Source organism: Bombyx mandarina, chromosome 16, assembly GCF_030267445.1.
Source record: "Bombyx mandarina strain Sakado chromosome 16, ASM3026744v2".
NCBI lineage: Eukaryota > Metazoa > Arthropoda > Insecta > Lepidoptera > Bombycidae > Bombyx > Bombyx mandarina.
Window position 1 is genome coordinate 4,976,556 of NC_143222.1, and position 24,392 is coordinate 5,000,947.

Consider the following 24,392-nt stretch of genomic DNA (forward strand, 5'->3'; position numbering starts at 1 on the left):
TTCATTAAAACTGTTAAAGCTTGTGACGTTATTCATTTCGTCGATTTTCATGACGGCTGTAAAATAGCTAGAAATACAGACAAAGGTTAGCATTATATTAATAAATGTGATATTAAAGAAGATCACATTAAGAAATCATGGTTACTGGAGCCCATATACATCTACAACGTAAATGCGCCACCCGCATTGAGATATAGGCCGTTTTCCAATTACAGCACAAGAGCGTATTATGCGGTATAATGCTCAACTAAGCTTCAGCATAATTCGGCATTGTGCGTCACTGAGTCGCATTATGCTCTATTCCTCATTGTATGTCAAGGTAGGTCGGTGTTCTTTTTGTTGATGTCTATGGGCATCAGCGTTGCTCGACTAGTGTTCGTTTACAAGAGAATATACATTTTACAATTAGAGTAGAAGGTAGTATAGTTAAATAAAAGTAAAACTTCAATCAATATAATTTATTTAATAAAAAAAATTGATAATAATGTATTCTTAACTTTAAATGCATTGTTTTTGTTAATTTCAGGATTTACTTTTTTCAAATTAATTTACAAATATTTATATATATGTGCGTATGCTGCATATATAGTTTAGTAAAACTCTAACTGTAATCAAACTATTTATAATACAATAATTATTTCGAATGAAATAAAAAACCATATTATTTATATATTAATACGTGAAGCAAAAACTTTGTATCCCTTTTTACGAAAATTGCGCGGACGGAGGAGTATGAAATTTTCCACACTTATAGAGAATATAGAGAAGAAGTGCACAATGCTAATTTTTTTTTTAAATAATGCATAAAAGATACATTAATTCAATAAAGAAAACATTACACACACTACATACCATGTATTTGACGCACACACGCATGCATACTATTTATTTTCAAACTTTTGTTCTTGACGTCTGTTGTCAAATTGAGAATAGATTAAATACTGTATGTCTTTGTTAATAATTTTTATAGTGTAGTCTTGGCGAAATTTGTGATTATAGAAGTATAAAATACAATCATAATAGTGTACAAACTTACAATTCCAATTAATTATAGTCGAATTTCGACTACTGCGGGACCTCTAGTTGAAATGAAACAACTATATTTATTAAAAATAAATTTAAAATATTTAAAACAAAACTTTCTATCATAAAAATTTAGATTTTGAAATCTATTCTCATAAAGAAACGGTTTCAATTATTTATTTCTGAATTCCAAGTTATGTGTATTCATAAACGCTAAGAAGAAATGTAAAAAGGATATTTTTGGCGACATCACTGTCTGTGGTGGTAGCGTAAATCCGCTGCACACAGCATTTCTAAAGAATACACTTTACTAATCTCTATCCAATGTGTAAGCAAATGAGCTTCGAGCTGACCATTCTCCTGATACTGAGCAATTACTGAATAAATCGGTACAGTACACACGGGCAACACAGAATAAATAGGATATAAATTAATAGATAACATTGGTGGTTGTAATTTAACAGTAGCATTGTAAGAATAAAAAATTTTTCATAGTGATATTTTACACTATAATAAATAATAATTATTATTGTTAATAATAGTTTTTTTAATTTTTTTATTGCCCTTGTAGGCAGACGAGCATACGGCCCACCTGATGGTGAGTGGTTACCGTCGCCCATGGACTTCAGCAATGCCAGGGGCAGAGCCAAGCCGCTGCCTACCGAGATACCTACCTAAGATATTATTGAAAAAATAATTCTTCTACTCATATCTGTCAGAAAAATATTTATAACTAATAACACCATGCACCCCACGCTTTTTTTACAATAATATATTATATATTTTTTTTTACACTATTTTCAATTTAAATTTATTTTCTATTTTTTATTATAATTGAATTTTATATAAAGCGTGTTTTTTTATTTTTTTAAAACTACATATTATTTATTTTTCATTTTTTAGTTGAATTTCAATTTTTTCAATTTTATTTTAATGTTGAATTGTCATCGTTCCTCGATAAAACTACAAATTTTTAATGAAATCTGGCCGTTTAAAGTGAGTCAAAATCGCGTCTAAAGGAGTCAGTTACAAACATACATACAAGTGAAGCTAATATAAAGCGTGTAAAAATACAGAAAAACGATGTGATATTTTCTCTCTTTGGTAATTTAAAGTATATTATAAATTTTAGTGTAAATGTTTATAAATTAATTTCATAAAAATCGTAGAACCAAAAATGGACGAACTAAAAGAAACATCAAAAGAAAAAACAGAAAAAGACCCTCTCTATGGCACGTTGAACTGAATATACTATATCCATATACTATATTTTATATCTCTCGCAGAGAACTTGGAGATACTATGAGAAATAACAATATATAATATTGTTTCCCCTTTATTTTAAATAACAGCAACATAATAACTATCTCCTTCTGCCATTACTTTGACATTAGTGATCGGTATCTATCAGGTGACATATGATGAGAGAAAAGAAAGAAAAATGGACCAGAATAATAACGGAATGGTACCCTAGAGAAAACAAAAGAATCAGAGGAAGACAGCCGAAGCGATGGGAAGACGACTTGAAGCAAGTAGCTGGGCCAGAATGGTTACGTACAGCAAAGGACAGAAGCAAATGGAAATCCTTAGAGGAGGCCTTTGTCGAAAGACAAGCTGTTAAGAGGAGAGATAAGCCGAATGCCGAGATATGTTTTAGTATAAGTTAATTTTATAGTTTTCTTACCTCTATTGTTATCATTTTATGTTTAGTTAAATAAGTTAAGCTCTAACAGCAATAAAGGCTAATTTAATCTATCAGTAATGCTAATTGACGGGTACTGACCTGACTGATCTATTTTAGTGGTCTATTATTAAATACTAAATTATTATACTTATCACAAAATATATATAATACCAATTTGTTTTATTTCATGCTATTTTTCGTAACACTAATGACCAAACGTCATAAAAATATAGTCACGTAACCACCCTATATTTCAAATTACAGTTGCAAATTGTAGGACTGATTGGAGAATGTGTCAAAATTGGAAAAAATTCAAATTCGAAAAAAGAAAGAATAAAGCCAAACCATAATAAAAAAGATGATTGGCATTTATGTAACATATGGGATATGGGATCCTCTGAATATAGATCGATGGTTTGTTCTGTGTGAAATTATAATGATGGCAATAAAAACGAGATATTAAACCATAACATTAGTTTTAATTGTGTACCCGATTCAGGAAAACCAAAGAAAGGGCCACAGGAACTTAAATTAAATATTTCCTAAATAAAAACAGTCCTGCCATTAGTATTAAGTGATTCAATCGTACAGGACCAAGTGTGTTGGAAGAATTGAACGGCGGTGTGGCTTCGTCGCCGTCCGTGGCAAAGACACGACCCCACAGAGCGAAACTGTACAGCTCAACTTCATGGACACTCAAGGCATAATCATATAAAGTAATCTGCGTGCTCACTACTTTATTGAAAGTGTAAGTCGTGGGCTCTAAGGGCATTAAAGAACTTTTCACTGAGACCGGGTAAACTACCGAATTTTCCGCACTCAAGGCTGCATCTGTAATCGAGGTAGGCATTGTTCCTAATATTTCCAATTCTTCAAAGGTGCCAAATGACGTGGAATTGTATTTGTCGAATCTGCAAACAATAAAACACGTTTAGAATATCGTGATTAAGTCTCTAAGGAAATATAAAACTAATGCTAGAGATCCTAAACATAATTAATTTGCTATAGTTTTTTAAAGTAGCATGAGAAACGAATGATTCATTCCTTAAAACATTTACTCTCCTGACTTGTTTTTCACAAGAACATAGTTACTTCGTATTTAAGACTCGAATAATTTATTTTATTGGTAATCAATATCAATAAATTTCGAATTGCTTTCTAGAAATTCGAAAGATATGTTTTCCAAATAACAGTACCTCTTTCCGCATGTGTCTAAGGTTTCTCCGGTGCAGGCTACAATACCACAGACCCTGTTACCGCCGGTGGCATCTCCCGAGAATGATCTCACGCCACTGAACGCAACGGCTCTGTATTTATAGTGCTGTAATCAAAATTATAATAAATTTGCTTTATAAATTTTGAAAATAGGTATAATTAAGAAAAATATCTGAGAATGGAATTAATGGGCAATATTTTTGATACAAAGTATAATAGTAAATTTTGTGGATAGCACTTTTGTATAATCTGTGGTCAATATTCTCTAAATAGAAAATGTAGTTGTTAGTGTTTCCTAATATTAAGATTTCTTCTTTTCGCCGTAAATATGTCGTATTACAATGAAAACCGTCTTGAACTTGAGAAAGCTGCTATTCAAAATATTAAATGGGACCTCTTTGTTTCAGTCATTATGTAGATACAGCCAATGTGCACAATCTCGCCCTCTAATTACTATGGGACTTTTTGGCGGGAATGCGAGGAGCGAAGTTGTGTGATTTGTTTTATTTTGTCTATTTAGTGTTTCTTCAGGCTTAAATGTGTAATAACGGTGGTTTATTAACTGTTTAATATCTGTAAAAGTGCACAAATGTGGGAAAATGAAACAAAGCCGCTGAACGTAACTTCTCAGGATCCTCCAAAAAGTCCACTGAAAAAGTCTCAGTAAATGACCACCATTTTACTGAGATTATATGTCATCCCATATCATTTCATCTCATTTCATTTAATTTTATCCCAGTTGATTAATGTCTCAAATTAATCATCTTCATTTCTTTTCATTTCATTTCACTCCATATTATAATTTTTCATGAAAATGAGAATTAAAATAAGACATGACCTAAAGGTTTAAGTTACCAGGTCATAAAATCCCTTGAAAAAAATTATTATTAACAATCATCATATTTTCAGATCATGAAACGAAACGTACCAGAGAGATCAAAAATTTTTATTTTAATTTTCACAAATTACATTTCTTAAAATTTAATTAATAGTCACTTAAGATGGGTTGAATTGTTAGGTAATTACATGTAGAATATGTATTCTATTCAAACTTAGGATTCGTCGATTTCGTATTTGTCATTATCATTTCCGATAGCATTTAATTCATTTGATATTTCTTTTCTTTTCCCATAAATCAAATCTAAAATATTTTCAAAATCATCTATATCTTCATTAGTCACATGTTGCTTGTGGGTGACATCTCTTAAATATAATCTGCCCCAAATTCCAAAAGCCATTAAGTCCTTTTGTGGCTTGTTTAGCTGAAATAGAAGGTGCCATCGATTTCCTGTTTCAACGTCTTTGTCCTGTGATTTTTCTTTGGTGAACGTATAGTTTTTAGTGTCGAGTGGAAATTTTTTTTCCCCGAAAGAAACAGGGTAATATACAACATTATCGCATTGTAAAGTTGTGTTGTGAGTGTTACTGTATGTTGTCATCTTGATTGCCAAATCTTCAATTTCAACGTTCGCTTTTTCATGTTTATATCTGAAAATTGAATGTAAGATGAGATTAATATTTTTTTGATAATCAGTCTTTTTTTTTTATTGCTTAGATGGGTGGACGAGCTCACAGCCCACCTGGTGTTAAGTGGTTACTGGAGCCCATAGACATCCACAACGTAAATGCGCCACCCACCTTGAGATACAAGGTCTTAAGTATAGTTACAACGGCTGCCCCACCCTTTGTAACTATAATAGAAATAGTTCAAAAATTTAAACCAGAATGCAACGGTTTTATTGGATAACTAGCGACCCGCTCTCGCTTCTCTTCGGAAATATTATATTTTATTATTGATTGATAGCTGAGTCCCGCGATGCTACCCGCGGTTATTGTCGTACCGCGGGTGAAGCCGCGGGGCGAAGCTAGTCTAAAAATAGTAGCCTAAGTTACTCCTTATATCATCAGCTACCTATCAGTGAAAGTCCCGCTCAAATCGGTCCAGCCGTTCCAGAGATTAGCCGGAACAAACAGACAGACAGACAAAAATTGTAAAAAAAAATATTTTGGTGTATGTACCGTATATATATTCATTTGCATGTAGTAAAAAGAGGCTATTTCAATATTACAAACAGACACTCCAATTTTATTTATATGTATAGATGTATAGATTAGACCTACCTATCTTAATAGCCTCGAGGGGTTATACTAGCCCCGTAAGCCTTCACCTAACGTGTAGGCTTACGGGGCTCAGCCTGGCAAATTTGATAACCCTAGGACTAACTAGGGCAGTGCTTTACAGAATCTACCACCGGATTGGAATCGCGAACCACTGAGAAGATCCGGCGAGAAACTCAGTGGGCTGTGTCTATGGGTTAGTTCGCTCGCCGAACCCTTCGTCACATTCGACGGGTTCACGAGAACGTTGACCGGTTTTCGGAATAGTGGATTGGATAGTGGGATGGCTATGCTGTAGGATTACATTGAAATGAAAATTTTGTGATCTTATCGTCGTCTTATCGACGATTGATTTCACAAACCCGACGTAAACAACAAAAAACCAACCTTCTTCCGCAGCTTTTAAACTCGTTATTAGAACAAGCAACCACCGAACAAGCGGCGACGCCTATTTCACGATGAGCGTAGATGTTAGCACCATCTTGCACCACGGCCCGGAAATGTGGGAACTGAAATTCAATATTTTTTTTTTTCAATTTTGTAAACATTAAATTTAAGAGATTATCTACTTTTATATATACATATAATGATGTTAGTTTTTTTTACTAATTTATTTTACTATTCGACATGTTAGTGACCAGGCAAGACAGTAAAAGCTTGAGGTTAATTCCAAATGAAGCAAAAAGGTGATGTTAATAAAAACAAGAATACTAAAAAAGTTAATTTATAGACTTACTAGCATGCACATTTCTCGACACGAGAACCATTAGGTCGGATTTACATATCACAAAAATAAATTCACAATAATACCTCTATCTATATATTAATACGTGAAGCAAAAACTTTGTATCCCTTTTTACGAAAATTGCGCGGACGGAGAAGTATGAAATTTTCCACACTTATAGAGAATATAGAGAAGAAGTGCACAATGCTAATATTTTTTTTAAATAATGCATAAAAGATACATTAAATCAATAAAGAAAACATTACACACACTACATACCATGTATTTGACGCACACACGCATGCATACTATTTATTGTCAAACTTTTATTCTTAACGTCTGTTGTCAAATAGAGATTAAATATTGTATGTCTTTGTTAATATTTTTATAGTGTAGTTTTGGCGAAATTTGTGATTATAGAAGTATAAAATACAATCATAATTGGGTACAAACATACAATTCCAATTAATTATAGTCGAATTTCGACTACTGCGGGACCTCTAGTTTTATCAAATTGTCGTTTCTCTCTTGTTTTGTATTTTTTTGTTGTTGAGATATGACAAGAGTTATAGATATCAAGTGTTGTTAAAACACTGTTACGTAACACAGTAAGTGCACGGTTATGTGATTCTTATTTAATTACTATCTTTTGTAAATTCTGATGATAGTGCTCAAATTAATAAACACATTTTACATTTCTTTATCGGTAGATTGTTTGTCTTTATCTCAAGAGTCTCGACTGCGATATGTTTGAGTATTTCGTAGAAATCCACATCATATCTTAACCCATATAACTAATCATGCGATCATCATGAAACTTTGCATATTTCCTTGCCTATTTATGGTAGCAACCTTGTGGGTTTATATTAGCATCAGCGAATGTATATATCCTGCCCTGCCTATTTCTACCGTAAAGCAGTAATGCGTTTCGGTTTGAAGGGTGGGGCAGCCGTTGTAACTATACCGAGACCTTAGAAATCATATCTCAAGGCGATTGGCGGCTTTTACGTTGCAGATGTCTATGGGCTCCAGTGACAACTTAACACCAGGTGGGCTGTGAGCTTGTCTACCTATCTAAGCAATAAAAAAATAAATAAAAATAAATGCGAGCTCACGGGGCTTAGCCTGGCGAATTTGCCAACACTAGCCCTAGCAAGGGCATTGCTTCGCTGAATCTACCACCGGATCGGAATCGGATTATCAGAGGTACAAAAAGGACGCCGCCTAGATTTAATACAGAAAGAAAGTATTATTGCCAAATAATATACTTTTATTGTTTACATGTAACTAAACGAAATCGGACGTAAAAACTAGTCTATAATTAAATAAATTAGAACGTACAATTTGAAATGTTTAATTTCAAATGTGAAACTGATCCGTAAATATCCGACCTTTTGCTTCTAATTTCGAGGTTCGTTATTTTACGACGGTAAATCGTCACTAACCTTAACAATTAATGAATAATTCTTTGAATTAGTTCATGCAGTGTTTGTTTTCAAATGAAAAAATATGTTTACTATAAATCGCTTAAAGTACGGAATGATAATATTCGAAAATGTAGTTAGTTGTTTTTTTAAGTTAATTTTAATTCCATGCAACGAAAAAAATAAAAAATATGGACCTTGAAACTAGGTAATGTAAACTAGGAATGACTAGGTAAATCAATTGAGTAGCCCAAAATCCTATTCCATTGAAACTGAATTCTATCATGCCATGCAAATATCAGAAATCGCCTATTTTTGGTATCGTTAATGATAAAAAGAGCCTACAAAAAATTGTCACCGTCTTTAATGCGTTGCGTTGATTAAAAATAATGTATTTGTTTAGTTTGTTTTTGTTCCATTACCGTCTCTCCAATTCCGTAGTTCAGCCTAGCTCTGAATGTGCAGCTGACGTCTTTATCCGTGAGCGTAAACTCCTGGAAGCCGGGCACGAGTAACTTGCTGACGTGCGAGACCAAAGACGGATCGGTGATCAGTTTCAAATTGTCGTGATCTGATGGATTATCATAAATCGGTCCAGGGTATTCTCCGGAAACCTAAACACAAAAAAAACCATTTGGATTTCATAAAATTCACAAAATTATTTCATAGAATTAAATAATTTATTTAATTATTTAAAAAAAAACTTTGTATGTAGACGCGCAAACAGCCCACTTTATGGTAAGTGGTTACCGTCGCTCATGGACGTCAGCAATGCCAGGGGCACAGCCAAGTCGCTGCCTACCATTGAGTACTCCGCAGGCCTCGTTATTTTATCGTTGCGCCGGTAAGAGTAACGCCATCTATCGCCGAATAGCCGAAACGAACATCAAAGGAACTCGCAAATTCGAGAAAGATCAAGAGATACAACGCCATCTATTGTCAGATAGCGGAAACACACATCCAAAATACTCGACTTGTGTTGAAAGTTCTCGATGATTTTAGGGATGTCGTATTAACTATAAAAGCGGTTGAAGTGACTGATGAACCAACTCTACACTTTTCTGCTTTGCTGATTTGCTGGACCTCTTTAAATAAAAAAATTACATCTTCAAACGAGGCTTGTGGAGAGTATTAAGCAATAGGCAGCGGCTTGGCTCTGCCCCTGGCATTGCTTAAATCCTTGGGTGACGGTAACCACTCACCATTAGGTGGGCCGTAAGCTCGTCTGCCTACGAGGACAAGGATTTGCACAGTGAGGATTATAGCTTAGACTTAGCTTAGCCAAGGAACATCAAAAGAGACATTGCCTATGAATTTATTTAAGATCTGTTACCATGATATTAATGATAATTATAGACTATGTAATAAATACTAATATTTACTTGTCCGGGAATTTTCGGTACTCTGGAGACGAGAAGGCGCGTGGTCGGCACTCCTGGCATGATGCTAACCAACGCGCCAGCTCGTCCAGAATATATTCCCGATCCTGTAAACAACTCTCGACTTAAGCCTAACTTATTAGGATTTAAATTTGAACACAAGGAATATTTTCAAGAAAATTAAATGTTTAAGCTATCGCAGTAGGTAATTGTACTGAAACAACACTATTGAATTTAAGTCATAATTCCACTTGAAATATATTATATTAATTACATAATGCTATTTAACAATTTTTTATTTTACTTTTAGCGTGGAACGTTGCGTTGATTATTTCCATAAAACACTCAAACATTTATTAAATAGGAAGAGATTGACTCGATGGTGCAGTAATAAGCGGACCTGACAGTTGCGTCAAGGACCGTGGGTTTAATTCCCATAGCTAGTAAACATTCGTGTGATGAACCGCTCACTGTCTTCGCGAACCCGTCGCTTGCGACGAAGGGCTCGACGAGTAAATTAGCCCATAGACACAGCCCACTGAGTTTCTCGCCAGATCTTCTCAGTGGGTCGCATTTCCGATCCGGTGGTAGATTCTGCGAAGCACTGCTCTTGCTAGGACCAGTGTTAGCACCACTCCGGTTTGAGCCCCGTGAGCTCACTTACCAGTTCGGTGAATCTAAAATAACCCTTCGAGGTTACTAGAATAGGTAGGAAAAAGAAAGAAAGTGATGCGCCAATTTTGTTTGCTCGCCGTCTGGGTGTTTCTTATCTATCTTATTATCTATATTATAATTTGGGGCCGAATGACCATGCGTAATTTGTTCCCAGTTATTAATTACTGTTATTATTATATATTTAGTTAATACTACAAGTAGATCCTGAGACTTCCTACTCCCGACTTCTTTTGTCCACTTTCTACTTATATGTGATTTTGATTGTGGAAACTTGTTTGGTTATCGTTTTAGCTATCTATTATCTATTAATTTATATAAAAATAAGTCGGGTTTTCCTTCCTGACGCTATAACTCCAGAACGCACGAACCGATTTTCACGGTTTTGCATTCGTTGGAAAGATCTTGGGCTCCGTGAGGTTTATAGCAAAGAAAATTCAGCATTCAGCATATTCATTCAGAAAAATTTCAACAGAAAAGCGGGAAAATCTTTTTTCACATACAGCGCCATCTCTGATACATAGCATGTACTACAAACCAATATTTTAAGTAGATGGCGCCCGTGCGTGATACATTGTTTGACAGCTACTCATTGTTCTCTGCTCAGGGGGCTTATTCCGCCCCGACTTTAGAAAACGTCACTTTGCTGGATGTCATTTTGAAAACCAACAAAACGTTTAGAAACCTTTTGAAATAAATAACGTTTTACAACATTTTAATTTGTTACTTTATATTCTTTTTAACATAAATCGAACTAAACATATAACATAGATTATATTTATAATAATCTCAAAGCTAAGAACCCAGGAAAAATAATAAAAAGTTAAATTTCTGATCGATTAAATTCTTATTTTAAATCTAATTACTAAACGAATGTTTACCGCATGCTCATATCCTAATTTGGTTGCTGACCAAATTACATTCAAATGAAGTGGATGACATCATATCAGCTGAAATTCCTGATCCAGTCATTAATCCCCATCTACACGACATTGTGACGACACAGATGGTGCATGGACCGTGCGGTGCATTAAATCCATTATCGCCTTGCATGGCTGATGGAAAGTGCACAAAACGATATCCGCGACCGTTAGTTGCTGAAACAGTCACAGGGAACGATGGATATCCAGTTTATCGTCGGCGTTCAAAAGAAGATAATGGTCGAACTATCAAAGTTAAGTTCAAAATCAAGAGATTGAGATCGGAAATGAATTCATTGTACCATATTGCCCGCTGCTATCACGATTTTTCGAAACACATGCAAACGTTGAGAGTTGTCATTCGGCCAAATCAATCAAATATTTGTGCAAGTACGTCACAAAAGGCAGGGACATGGTTGTGTTTGGTATTGCGACGGAAAATGCGAATGACGAAATCAGCAACTTCCAAATGGGCAGATACGTCAGTACTAATGAAGCACTGTGGCGATTATTGTCATTTCAAATTCATGAAAGATATCCAACAGTTGTACATTTAGCAGTGCATTTGGAAAATGGCCAAAGAGTTTACTTCACTGAGGCTAATGCGGCACAACGAGCTGAGAGACCACCATTGACAACATTGACTAGCTTCTTTGCAATGTGTGAAGCAGACCCATTCGCAGCGACGCTGATGTACGTTGAAATGCCCAAGTAACACTTGGAATCAATCAACAAAGAAATTCCAACGTCGCAAACAAGGAACCCCAGTTCCAGATTGGCCACAGGTGTTTTCCACTGATGCACTAGGTCGCATGTATACCGTTCATCCTAGAAATGATGAATGTTTTTATTTGCGGCTGCTGTTGGTAAATGTACGTGGACCAAAATCATTTGCGCATTTCAAAACTGTGAATGGCCACCAATGCCAAACATATCGAGAAGCATGTCAACTATTGGGTTTGCTGGAGAACGATTCTCATTGGGATTTAACACTTGCGGATTCAGTTGTTTCATCAAATGCGTACCAAATACGAACGCTGTTCGCAATTATCATCACCACATGTTTTCCTTCACAACCAATTCAGTTATGGAACAAATACAAAGACGACATATGTGAAGATATCTTGCATCGCTTGCGCATTCAAACGAATAATCCTGACATCCAAATAACCGATGAAATCTACAATGAAGGATTTATTCTGATTGAGGATCAATGCTTGACTATTGCAAACAAGCTACTGATTGAAGTAGGAATGATTGCGCCAAATCGATCGATGCACGATGCATTCAACCAAGCATTAAATCGAGAGCTGCAATACAATGTTGATACATTGCAGGAATTCGTCCGAAATAATGTGCCGTTGCTGAATGAACAGCAAAAACAAGTATACGAAACATTAATGCAGGCGGTGAACAATAATACTGGTGGTCTATTCTTCCTGGACGCACCTGGAGGAACAGGGAAAACATTTGTCATTTCATTGATTTTAGCTACTATTCGATCAAGATGTGACATAGCTTTGGCGTTAGCATCATCTGGAATTGCGGCGACTCTTCTAGATGGCAGTCGTACTGCACGTTCTGCGCTTAAGTTGCTACTCAATTTAAACACAATTGATACTCCAACATGCAGTATTTCCCGATCCAGTGCAATGGGAAAATTGTTGATGCAATGCAAGCTCATTGCTTGGGATGAGTGCACAATGGCACATAAGAAATCACTTGAAGCACTTAGCTTCACACTGAAGGATTTTCGGCGAAATAACAACATCTTTGGCGGCTTAATCATATTGTTGGCAGGCGATTTCAGGCAGACGTTGCCAGTAATTCCCCGTGGAACGCCTGCAGATGAATTGAATGCTTGCCTGAAGGCATCACCTTTATGAAATAACGTAAAAACATTATCGCTAACCACTAATATGAGAGTTCAACTTCAAAATGATCAAAGTGCTGCACAATTTTCCAAACAATTGTTAGCTGTTGGAAATGGAAAAGTCCCAGTTGATGCGACATCTGGATTAATTACTCTTACCAACGACTTTTTGCCGCCGATTTGTAGACTCTCAATTAGCTTTTATTGAAAATGTTTTCCCAAACATTAGTGAGAATTATTAGAATTATGCTTGGTTAACTCAACGAGCAATTCTTGCCGCAAAGAATAATGATGTACACGCACTGAATTTCACCATTCAATCAAAAATTGCTGGCGATTTAGTGACATACAAATCCGTTGATTCCATAACAAATCCCGATGATGTAGTAAATTATCCAACGGAGTTTTTGAACTCTCTGGAGTTACCAAGATTTCCACCACATAACTTGCAACTCAAAGTTGGTACAGTTATTATGATATTGCGTAATTTGAATCCAGGGCGATTTTGCAACGGTACTCGACTTTCGGTAAAAAGACTTATGCCGAATTTGATTGAGGCAACCATTATTAACGGAAAGTACGCAGGTGAAAATGTATGTATTCCTCGAATACCAATGTTTCCGACTGATCTTCCGTTTGACTTCAAACGATTGCAATTTCCAGTTCGCCTTGCGTTCGCAATGACAATTAATAAGTCGCAAGGCCAATCGCTTAGTGTTTGCGGGATAAATTTAGAAAATCATTGTTTTTCACATGGGCAGTTATACGCTGCGTGTTCACGAGTTGGGAAACCATCCGCTTTGTTTGTGTTAACGTCAGACCAAAGAGCACTTCAATGAAATGGATAATTTGCGGACACGTATAACGCTTCGATTCAGTATTTACTTTGGATTCACTTTCATTTACTTAGAGAAGTTCAACTAAATAACACTTCATTTTTGTAATCGAAATGAATTCATTACTGTTGTGAAATGAATTTTTTTTTCCTTTTCAAATATAAAACAAACAAAAAAAAATTCTTCATCTTTTAATCACCAAACGAAATGTTACATAAAACGAAGCCATCTGGTGGCGAAACGGAGTTCGCCGGGTTTGCTAGTTTTTTTATAAATGTTTGTTTGTACTGTTGGTTCCCCAAATAAATAAACAAAAACAATTAAGCTTAAACATTAATTATGTACCTGCAGAACCGATCCTGACATTATTCGCGCCGGCCGCAATGAAATTTATGTTCATCTCGTAAGCATACGCTTCTTGTATTTGTACAGCTGTAACAATAATTACAATGATAACATTATATTATTGTTGAGTAAATATTATTATATAACAATAATATTATTTCAGTCCAATTTAAATATTGGTATTTTTATTTTTGGAATTTTTATATTTTCCTATAATAGTACTCATATGTACAATTAAATTTATTAATGTTAGTTTTTTTAAGTCAATATTCGCTGTCAGCCCGTGTGTTTTAACAGATAATATTTGTACTCAAGTTTTTTACTGTTTCCTCACAAATAAATAAATAGAAGAGTGTAGCAGTATCAAATAAAATTGGGGTTTTCAATGACGTTCAAACCTAAAATAGTATAATTATTATTATTCTACTGTATTTTTTATCAGTAAAAACCATTCATTTTTTAAGTATTACTTATATTAGTAATTTAAAAAACCTAACACATCGGTATCCGACTTTTTATTACAATTTTATTTGGGTCTTGGGAATTGAGAATTGGGAAAAACCCTTTGCGGCACACCCTTGAATTGCAGTTATATTTCAACGACTACAGGATCAGAAGTACCTATGATATTTAATTAAAAAAAACAAATTAACCAAATCATCCTAATGCAGTATTCGGTAATACTCACCGGTTAAATAAGGCAATTCGGAGAACCACATTGTGGTAAACAATACATCGGTGACCTTCAGTTTTTGCACGGACTGCACCGCTGGCACTTGAAACATTAAGTCGAAGCAGATGAAGTGACTGAATTTAACCCCAAAATCGGTTTCGAAGTAGCCCAAGTCCGGCGTCAGAGCAGGCGTGTGCGAACTTTCCCCGAATAGATTGATCTTGCGATACCTAAAAGCGGATATTTCGTTGATTTATTAAACACTTTGACTGCAGGATAAATATTATTACTGGTGGCAGGACCTCTTGTGAGTCCATACGGGTAGTTACCACCGCCCTGCCTATTTCTGCCGTGAAGCAGTAATACGTTTCGGTTTAAAGGGTGGGGCAGCCGTTGTAACTATACTGAGACTTTATATGTCAAGGTGGGTGGCGGCATTTACGTTGTAGATGTCTATGGGCTCCAGTAAGCACTTAACGCCAGGTGGGCTGTGAGCTCGTCCACCCATCTAATAAATAAATAAATAAATGCGTATGAGGTATTTTCGAGGCAAAATTGGACTTCTTCACAGTGCGTATGAGACCTGATAGATCTCACAAAGAATATTTATTGAATATGCATATAATGATAGAAATGTGTATGTAGTCGGAGGGCAATCGCGCATGAGGCTCCGGTCATCGTTCTCGTCCAACCCGTCGCTTGCGAGGAGGGGCTCGACGAGTAAATCAACCCTCAGACACAGACCACTGAGTTTCTCCGGATCTGACCCGGATCTTCTCAGGGGGTCGCGTTTCCGAACCGGCGATGGATTCTGCGAAGCACGGCTCTTGCTAGGATACGTGTTAGCAACGTTGTCAGGCTTGAGCCCCGTGAGCTCACCTACTAGTTAAGTTTACGCTGAAATAGCCCCTCAAGGCTCTCAGCTTAGATAGAAAAAAAAAAGCATGGGTTTTTTTTAACACGTTGACTGCCATGTAGGTCACCGGTGCCCTACGCCGAGCACTGAAGTAACTATGTCGATTTCGCTCTTGGTTCTTCTTACTAAGGCGTCGGAATATCTAGTAGACTCTGGTAAAGACGAATCCGAAGATACTGAGAATTAATCTATTTCTAAGAGACCTAAAATACTACTACTAGGTACTACTAAACATACATTAACAAACAAAGAAAGCAAAGTTAGGCAATCCAGGCGCTTAGTAACAGAAATCGACATAATTACTTCAGTGCGCCGGGTAGGGCACCGGTGACCTTCATAGCAGTGAATGTGTTAAACAGCATAACGCAGTCAGCGTGTTAATTAGGTATATCACTTTGCACCCTTATTTATGTTACTTTGAAATAGGTGTTTTTATTGCCCTTGGTGGCAGACGGCCGTGTCTTACGGCCCACCTGATGGTGAGTGGTTACCGCCATATCAGGAGCAGAGCCAAGCCGCTGCCTACTGTTAAGTACTCTCCACAAGTTTCATTTGAAGAAGGACAAGTCATATCGCTCGGGAAATACCAGATTAATAATTTTATGACTCATAAAACGTGTGCTTTTTAGAAAACAAAACCAGTGTTTCCTTTGATCGTTATAGGATAATTAAGATCGATGACGACACAACATATGTATGTGTACATTTAGACTACGCTAACTATTCAAAAAACCCAATACATACCACTTTACATTGAACATATCTTATCTTATATCTTTAAACGAGCAATTCTTGTATATATATATAATATGAATCTCGGAAACGGCTCCAACGATTTTCATAAAATTTAGTATACAGGGGATTTCGGGGGCGATAAATCGATCTAGCTACGATTTATTTTCAGAAAATGTTGTTTTATTCGTGTTTTCAATAATCAACTTTATCGATAATTTTGATTTTTCTTTAAATAACCAGTTCATGTGTTTTTATTATTCTGTCTGTGAAATATTATTCATATTTCATAATTTTATCAATATGTAATTCGTATTTAAATATAATTTCTAATAAACACAATTTATCAAAGAAACTCTGTCATTATCTAATAATATTTAAATTGATTTATCTCTATAGCGTTTTAAGTATTCTATTTACCGATCGAGTACGGCTCCGTTCCTATCAAACACAACGTTTGTATTAAAGATATATTCTTTCAGCTCCGGACAAGGTTCGCCGGTGTCATTCTTAGTACAGTCCATGAGCTCTCGGCCATTGATCACAACGTAGATTTGATTACTTCTTGCAGCCGCCGATATTGACACCATAATCTGAATAACATTTTTTTTAATTTTTAAACAGTCCAATTAGTTTTAATTTTTAAGATAAATAAAAATTACATACGTTGTCGTATAAGTTCGGATGTAATGCAGGTATCGGGTATTGTTTTAAAATACCATGAAACGGCGCTACAAAACTTGTGCTTCTGTTGGTCAGGGTCAGTTCGGGGAAAACTATGATGTCCGCATTCTGCACAAAAACGTAAAAAGTTAGAAAGGTTAAAACCTCCAAGCTCAAATCTAAACGAGATTCAATCTTATTTCTAAAACCAGTAAGGTCATTTAATAGTGAACAGAATTTAACAATCAGGCTCTCCTAAATTTGAATTGAATCACTGGTGACATTTTTTTTTCGCATCAGTTTCGACTATTTCCATATAAACAGTCAATACAGAATGAACTCTTACACAGGCGATTTAACAAACTCTCAAATTGAATTACACGGGTCAAATAAAACATGACATTCTCTACGTACCTGCTTAGAATGAATATCAGAGGAAGTGTGAAAGTAGCCCCGGCAATAAACAAATTAAAGAACGGACGGTTAGCGTGGTATGGACATGAGACGCGTAGAGAGAAGATGCATGTGACTAGGAGATGTACGGAAATGATAGTGCAAGGTAGAGGGGGAAGAGGTCGACCGAAGAAGACATGGATGGAGTGTGTGAATGACGATATGAGAAAGAGAGGAGTGAGTGTTGAGATGACGGCTGATAGAAAAGAATGGAAGAGAAAAATCCTTGATGATAAAGAGGAGATGCATGTGACTAGGAGATGTACGGAAATGGTAGTGCAAGGTAGAGGGGGAAGAGGTCGATCGAAGAAGACATAGATGGAGTGTGTGAATGACGATATGAGAGAGAGAGGAGTGAGTGTTAAGATGACGGCTGATAGAAGACAATGGAATAGAAAAATTTCGCTGTGTCGCCCTCTCATAGCGGGATAAGATGGAGAAAAAGAAGATTCTCCACTTACCTGTTTAGCAGCTTCCTCGATGTAACGAACGTAGTTACGGATATTTTGATCGACATCACCTGACACGATATATTCAACAGCCGCTGCTACGTACTGGCTATCCTGGGGTGTTGACTTCTGCAATATAAACACGGTCCCTTCAATATAAACAGTATAGTTTCCTTGTTATGTGAAGCCAGCCTTTTGTGACCGAATTAAATATATCAAGAGGTAAAAGGCGGTTTATGTGACATTACGCTTAATATGTAACATTTAGCTTTGTAATTAAATGTGTCTGGTATTTGGAATTATCGTCAACAGTTCGATGTTTTTAATTAAACTTCAATTAAGTTTGTTCTATTGAAATAGCTAAAGAAGTTTTTTGTTATGATATTTTTTCCACATTTTCAAACTTTAAATAGCTCTGCTGTAAAGTTGCAAAATTGTCACTTAAAACACACCTTCACACACACGCCTTCCACCCCTCGATATAATATGTATGATGATAATAACTGGGAACAAATCCCGCACCGTCATCCAGCCCCAATTTAGGATTCCCTGTTTTTTTTTTTTTTTATTGCTTAGATGGGTGATCGAGCTAACAGCCTACCTGGTGTTAAGTAGTGTCTGGAGCCCACAGACAATGTAAATGCGCCATCCACTTTGAGATATAATTTCTAAGGTCTCATACGGTTATAACGTCTACCCCACCCTTCAGACCGAAATGCATTACTTGATTCACGGCAGAAATAGGCAGGGTGGTGGTACCGACCCGAGTGGACTCATAAGAGGACCTATCACCAGCAATTATTACTTCAGTGCGTCAAGTGGGGCACCCGTGACTATAGCACGGCAGTCAAAGGACTAATTTACATCCGAATTCACACGGCACTTTCAATTGCAAAAATCTTTTTCATTCATTTTTAGCCATATCCTTGTCATTGATTACAATCTATCCCCATTGCTTTTTGCTAATGTGCCTTTGGTTACTTCGTTTTCATTCATCAATCGAGCACTACGGATAGAAGTAAGGATATCTTGAATAAAAAGCAAAGCGAGGATACTAAGCTCCCCCCGCTAAATGATATCTTTGTTCTGCCGAACTAATTCAAGATCTTTCGTTCCCTTATGTGTGAGGCAGGCGGTGACATAACTGTAGTCTATTACAATAGTACATTGTGCACCAAGGAAGAAAAGTAGGACATTTCCTACCGCGTGTAAAATTGCCGCGGGATAAGATGTCCTTCTTTTTTCCCACGGTGCACATACTATTTTTTCTCCTACCAGGCCGAAAGTTAGTGGAGTACTGAGTCCGGGTCCAGGGGCAAAGCCCTGGCAGGGGGTAAGGGGGGGGGCGGAGCCCCCCCGTACTCATAAAAAAACAATTTATTGTTTTATTTATTTATAAATAATCTACTACTAATTGAATAAGAACTGTCTGACGAACTCATCTTTGTTTAATACTTCACTATTAAATTTTATTGCCTTTTGTTTATTTCACTTTTACACTAAACACAATATTGCAAACTATCCGAGCACAACAATGGCGGAGAATTTTAACACTAACGCGCATGCGCACTTGTCAGTACCCAGGGACGAAAAGTTGCACCTTCTTCCCTGTACAGCGGGAGGAAAAGTTAGACTTTCTTCCCTGTACAGTGGGAGGAAAACCGAACTTTCGGCGTAGGTAGCAGAAAAAATAATTACAACATACTTCCTTTGATTGCTAGTTGATACCCAATATATTACAAGAAGATGTAGTATCGATTCTATAAGAATTGGATCACGACAGGATAGTTAAATAGATTTTAACGGTAGGCAGCGGCTTGACTCTGTCCCTGGTGTTGCTGATGTCCACGAGCGACGGTAACCACTCACCATCAGATGGGCCGTATACTCTCCTGCATATACTTCATATACTCGTACTTTAATAGATTTGCTCATCTACTTTTAATGATGAAATATGATACTGATGAATCAGACAGACTACGGTTACTATACGATTACAATATATTTATGTTCTCGTCCAATGCTTTGTTTAATATATTATGCAAAAAGATTGTACCTTATAGGAATCCCCGGCCTAGTTGATAAGCGGTTGTCGGAATTCACAGACAACACAACAAAACTGCTCATATTAACACATGATGTCGAATACTGAGTCGCAATAACAACTGTCATAATATTCAGTCAGCAAAGAACAATTGCTTCGCAACAAAATTGTACTAAAGTGTACGATATAAACACGGGAGGATTCATAGCATAATCTTCTAATACTTCTGACTAAATACGTATAAATATTGGCATAAAATATTCATGAATATAAATTCGCATCTAATGTCCGAAATCTCGAAAATATATTTTGAATTATTGTAACACACGATACAGCTCCCTCTTTAATTTGAAAACAGATCAGGTCATTGAGCCGATTGACAATTGATATTGACCTCGATAAACGCTATTCTGCTTTGGGTTCAAAGTCGTATCGAGTCGGTAACACGCCGAAGCGACTAAGATCGCGTCCTACGCGTCAAAGTCATCAAAGCGAAAGCGACGCGATATAAAAAAAATAGCAATAGCAAAACAGACATCGTATTATACACATTCACATAATACGCTTCGTAATAAATCCTATTATGTCATGTTTATTTAAGGTTTTCAGCCGCTCAAATAGGACACTATCCTACATCTAGGACATCATCTAGGATTTCCTATCAAAGAATCTCTATATATAAAAATGAATTGCTGTTCGTTAGTCTCGCTAAAACTCGAGAGCGGCTGAACCGATTTGGCTAATTTTGGTCTTGAATTATTTGTGGAAGTCCAGAGAAGGTTTAAAATGTAGATAAATATGAAAACGAAGTAAATAAAAAATGAATTAAATAAATATAACAATTTTGTTTTTCCTTTGATGTGTCCCCCGTCGAACGGATTCCTTTTGTTTGTTTTAAGTTTATTTTATACAAAAGTTTATGTCTTTTATTTATCTATTGAAAGACTGCGAAGTCTGCCGGGTCAACTAGCAAATTAATAAAAATGGACATAGAAAGTATACGTCATACAGCAAGCATACGTCAAACATAGCAAGTATATACATACTGGATGTTAGGAGACCGCTTCCGAAAACGAAGACAGACGATAGTAAGCAAAGTATAGCTAGATTTTGGAGAGTGCGGTATTAGCGCTACTACGCCTACACCGCGCCACGCCGGTGTGCGTGTAAAAGAAATGCCGCACCCGAGCGTTTGTTGATCCGAGCATCAGCTGTTTTTGATTTTGTGTTTCGTTGCTGGTTTTTTTTTAGTAAACTACTGTATTTTTTATGAAACTATTGTTTCATTTAGCTGTACTAACATGATGGAGCGTAAATAATGCTAATAAAACTTTTTAAAAATATGATTTTTTTAAAAGGTGTCATTAGTAGTTACTATAGTCTGTCTTCGTTTTCGTAAGCGGTCTCCTAACACCCAATATGTCGTGTGTGTTAATATGTACAGAAGTTTATTGTGTGTCATCGCCTCGCATTAGCTTTCAGTTGCTTGTATAGGACCAATGGCGGATCCAGGGGGGGGGTCATGGGGGTCATGACCACCCCCTGAGCTGGTTCCAGGACTTAGGTGGACCACTAATTGAATATAATGATTTTATTTATATATTTTGTCACCACTCAGATTTTATGTAACTACATACCTTCAATATTTAATTAATTTAATATAATATAATAACTTTATATAATGGCAAACGTTTGGGAACGAACGTATCTAAATTTGACTATGTGACCCTCTCCTGGCCCCAAAGCTGGATCCGCCCTTGTATAGGACATTAGGAAAGATCAATGTACCGTATCATGTCGTAAAGTAAATCAGTACTACCTACCAGTTGATTTTACCGCACGATGACAAATAATAAAATTTATTAATAAACATGAAAAGATTACATATGCATTAAACATCACATTCACATCAATTGTCACGGTATTTTGATCAGAAGCCTCAAAATTTCTATAGCAATGGGTTCATGTTCCTACCTACAAGATGGCAAAAAGTTATCGAACAAAATGGTACCTACGTACTTTAGTTAAATGTAAATAAACTATATTAAAAAATCTTGTGAATTTTCTTAAAAAATGCGAAGAAACTTTTTCCCCAACCTATTATTACCATCCATTGCAAAAAACGGCCACTATCGCTAGGTTATTAACTACTATTAGTCATAATAATGCTAATCGTGTGTCTTATAAATCTGTATAATCTGAAATTTCATCGCGATTGCTCAACATTGACGCATGTAATTTACTTATCAATTATGTTGTTTAGAGGAAAAGGTAGACTTAAGGAAAATGGATGGATTGCGTGAAAGACGATATGTGTAAGAGGGGAGTGAGCTAAGAAATGGTATATAATAGAGAAATGTGAAAACTGGCTGGTGGTAGGACCTCTTGTGAGTCCGCGCGGGTAGGCACCACCACCCTGTCTATTTCTGCTGTGAAGCAGTAATGCGTTTCGGTTTGAAGGGTAGGGCAGCCGTTGTAACTATACTTGAGACAATACTACTTATATCTCAAGGTGGGTGGCGCACATACGTTGTATATGTATATGGGCTTTAGTAACCACTTAATAACACCAGGTGGGCTGTGAGCTATCCAACCATCTAAGCAATAAAAAAAATAAAAAAATCAACCTCAAACAAACCACTGATAATTTCAACAAAGATAATTTTCTAGTTCAAATTCTATTAAATAAACACATAACATTTAATTTTGTTAACCAATAAACATTAATGTATATTTTTATTTATAACCAACACACTTGAACTTACTTGAAAGCTAGTTTTCGTTAGGGAAACGAATAATAAACAAAAGATAAAACGTTTCATTATTCCTTAGTCACTTTTAATTATGATTTTAAGCTTCAAACAGGACACGCACCGTCTCGTACGGAACGGTGGCCGACACTGAATCACTGAACTTGTTTTCGATGCGATAAAAATAACAGTACGGTATATACGCTATGTCAAACTATGTAAGTCGTTCACACTGCACTGTCCTCTCAGTTCAAAGTGTACGACAATACAAAACGTGTGCACTAAAAGCCGACATATCTATTGAGTTCATTAATAAAAACAATTTACATCATTCGACATAATAGATAACAGGATTTGATAGTGAAACATCGTGAGATAAATATAGTAAGATTTTTTTTAGATTAGTCTAACGGTGTTTGAATACAGTCTATTGTGTTTTGTCTTCTATTTTGTTTCAGTTGGGCAAACGTATTTTCCAACCACGTGACGTCTCAACGTAATAATAATATAATTTTCCTAGTTTTCTAATTATATTCCTAGTTTTGCATTTGCAATTTTGCATTTGTTAAGCATATCTTTATATTGTTTTGATGATGAATATTTTTTCGGTATACATATAATAATCTTTTCGAAATGATATTTTATCGTTAAATCTATACTAATATAGTGGTTTTTACGGATGTGCCGTTATAAATACGGATGCATCCAATTGACTTGAAACTTGGTATCCATCAAAAAAATACATGTACTTAATGGATAGGCTAATAATTATATTGATATGAGCGTTGGACTCCCTACACCAGTTGCGGGGGCGTTAATGATGAGAATCTTTGTGGGGGTGAGAAATAATAATGTTAATTTTAAATGTCCAGCGAAGCGAACGGGTACAGCTAGTAAGTAACTTATTAAGAGAACATTTATTAGTGCGCAAATGGATGAACGAGCTCGCGGCTCACCTGAAGCTGAGTAGTTATCGGAGCCTCTATGGGCTTTCATTTGTTCGACTTATCATCCACTTTGAAACTCAACGTATATGAGTAATCTCGATTAAGTATTTATTAATTACGTAAATTACAAATTCTGGAAAAGGTAAACGTGTGACCAGCCCCTGTGCTTCACTTATATTTTTTTAGTTAATAGATAATTCATTTACAAAGGTTAATCCGAATGACTGTAAAGCTATTTTCGGACCAGTGAGCGCTTTGTTTTGAATAACGTTACCGCAGACGTCTTATCGTGAAGTCGTAACATTGATAGCGTACAGTGATAATATTGTTGAACACGCATTTTGGATGTGGGATTGGTAAGAACGGAACGTATGAAAGCAGTGTGAAACGGAGCGTAAGGTGTGAGCGAGAGAACGGTAAGAAAGAGAGAAAAGAATGAAATAGAAAAGCAAGATGGCGAGGTCGATTGAATGAATGAATGAAAAAGTTGTAAAAAATGTGTCAGTTATTTTAATAATGCCGAGTTTACATTACGAAATTAGTGTCATGCAT

The 24,392-nt window shown here is 36.0% G+C and overlaps 1 protein-coding gene across 2 annotated transcripts; it reads right to left on the minus strand.

Moving 5' to 3' along the window:
• Positions 1–3,166: 3,166 nt before the first annotated feature.
• On the minus strand, positions 3,167–23,128 carry LOC149501250 (vanin-like protein 2). Of its 2 annotated transcripts, none has more exons than XM_089733699.1 (10): positions 22,909–23,127; positions 18,112–18,228; positions 17,201–17,326; positions 16,955–17,127; positions 14,902–15,116; positions 14,214–14,300; positions 9,571–9,674; positions 8,611–8,802; positions 3,904–4,028; positions 3,167–3,618 (listed from the first exon to the last, which is right to left on the minus strand). In XM_089733699.1, the coding sequence occupies exons 1-10, from the start codon at positions 22,963–22,965 to the stop codon at positions 3,234–3,236; spliced, it is 1,581 nt and encodes a 526-aa protein (XP_089589825.1). In that variant the 5' UTR covers positions 22,966–23,127; the 3' UTR covers positions 3,167–3,233. The 2 variants fall into 2 exon arrangements, with proteins under 2 accessions (XP_089589825.1, XP_089589824.1); XM_089733698.1 differs by lacking the exons at positions 3,167–3,618; positions 3,904–4,028 and adding exons at positions 4,848–5,410; positions 6,428–6,549 and having other exon boundaries at positions 22,909–23,128.
• Positions 23,129–24,392: the final 1,264 nt, after the last annotated feature.

Excerpts from the sequence above, each read along its gene's own strand:
- LOC149501250 (XM_089733698.1), bottom strand. The coding sequence starts at position 22,965 with ATGAAACGTTTTATCTTTTGTTTATTATTCGTTTCCCTAACGAAAACT. Across the intron at positions 17,327-18,111 it reads TCGAGGAAGCTGCTAAACAG|AATGCGGACATCATAGTTTT; the intron begins GTAAGTGGAGAA and ends GTTTTTGTGCAG. Across the intron at positions 6,550-8,610 it reads ACTACGGAATTGGAGAGACG|TTCCCACATTTCCGGGCCGT; the intron begins GTAATGGAACAA and ends ATTGAATTTCAG.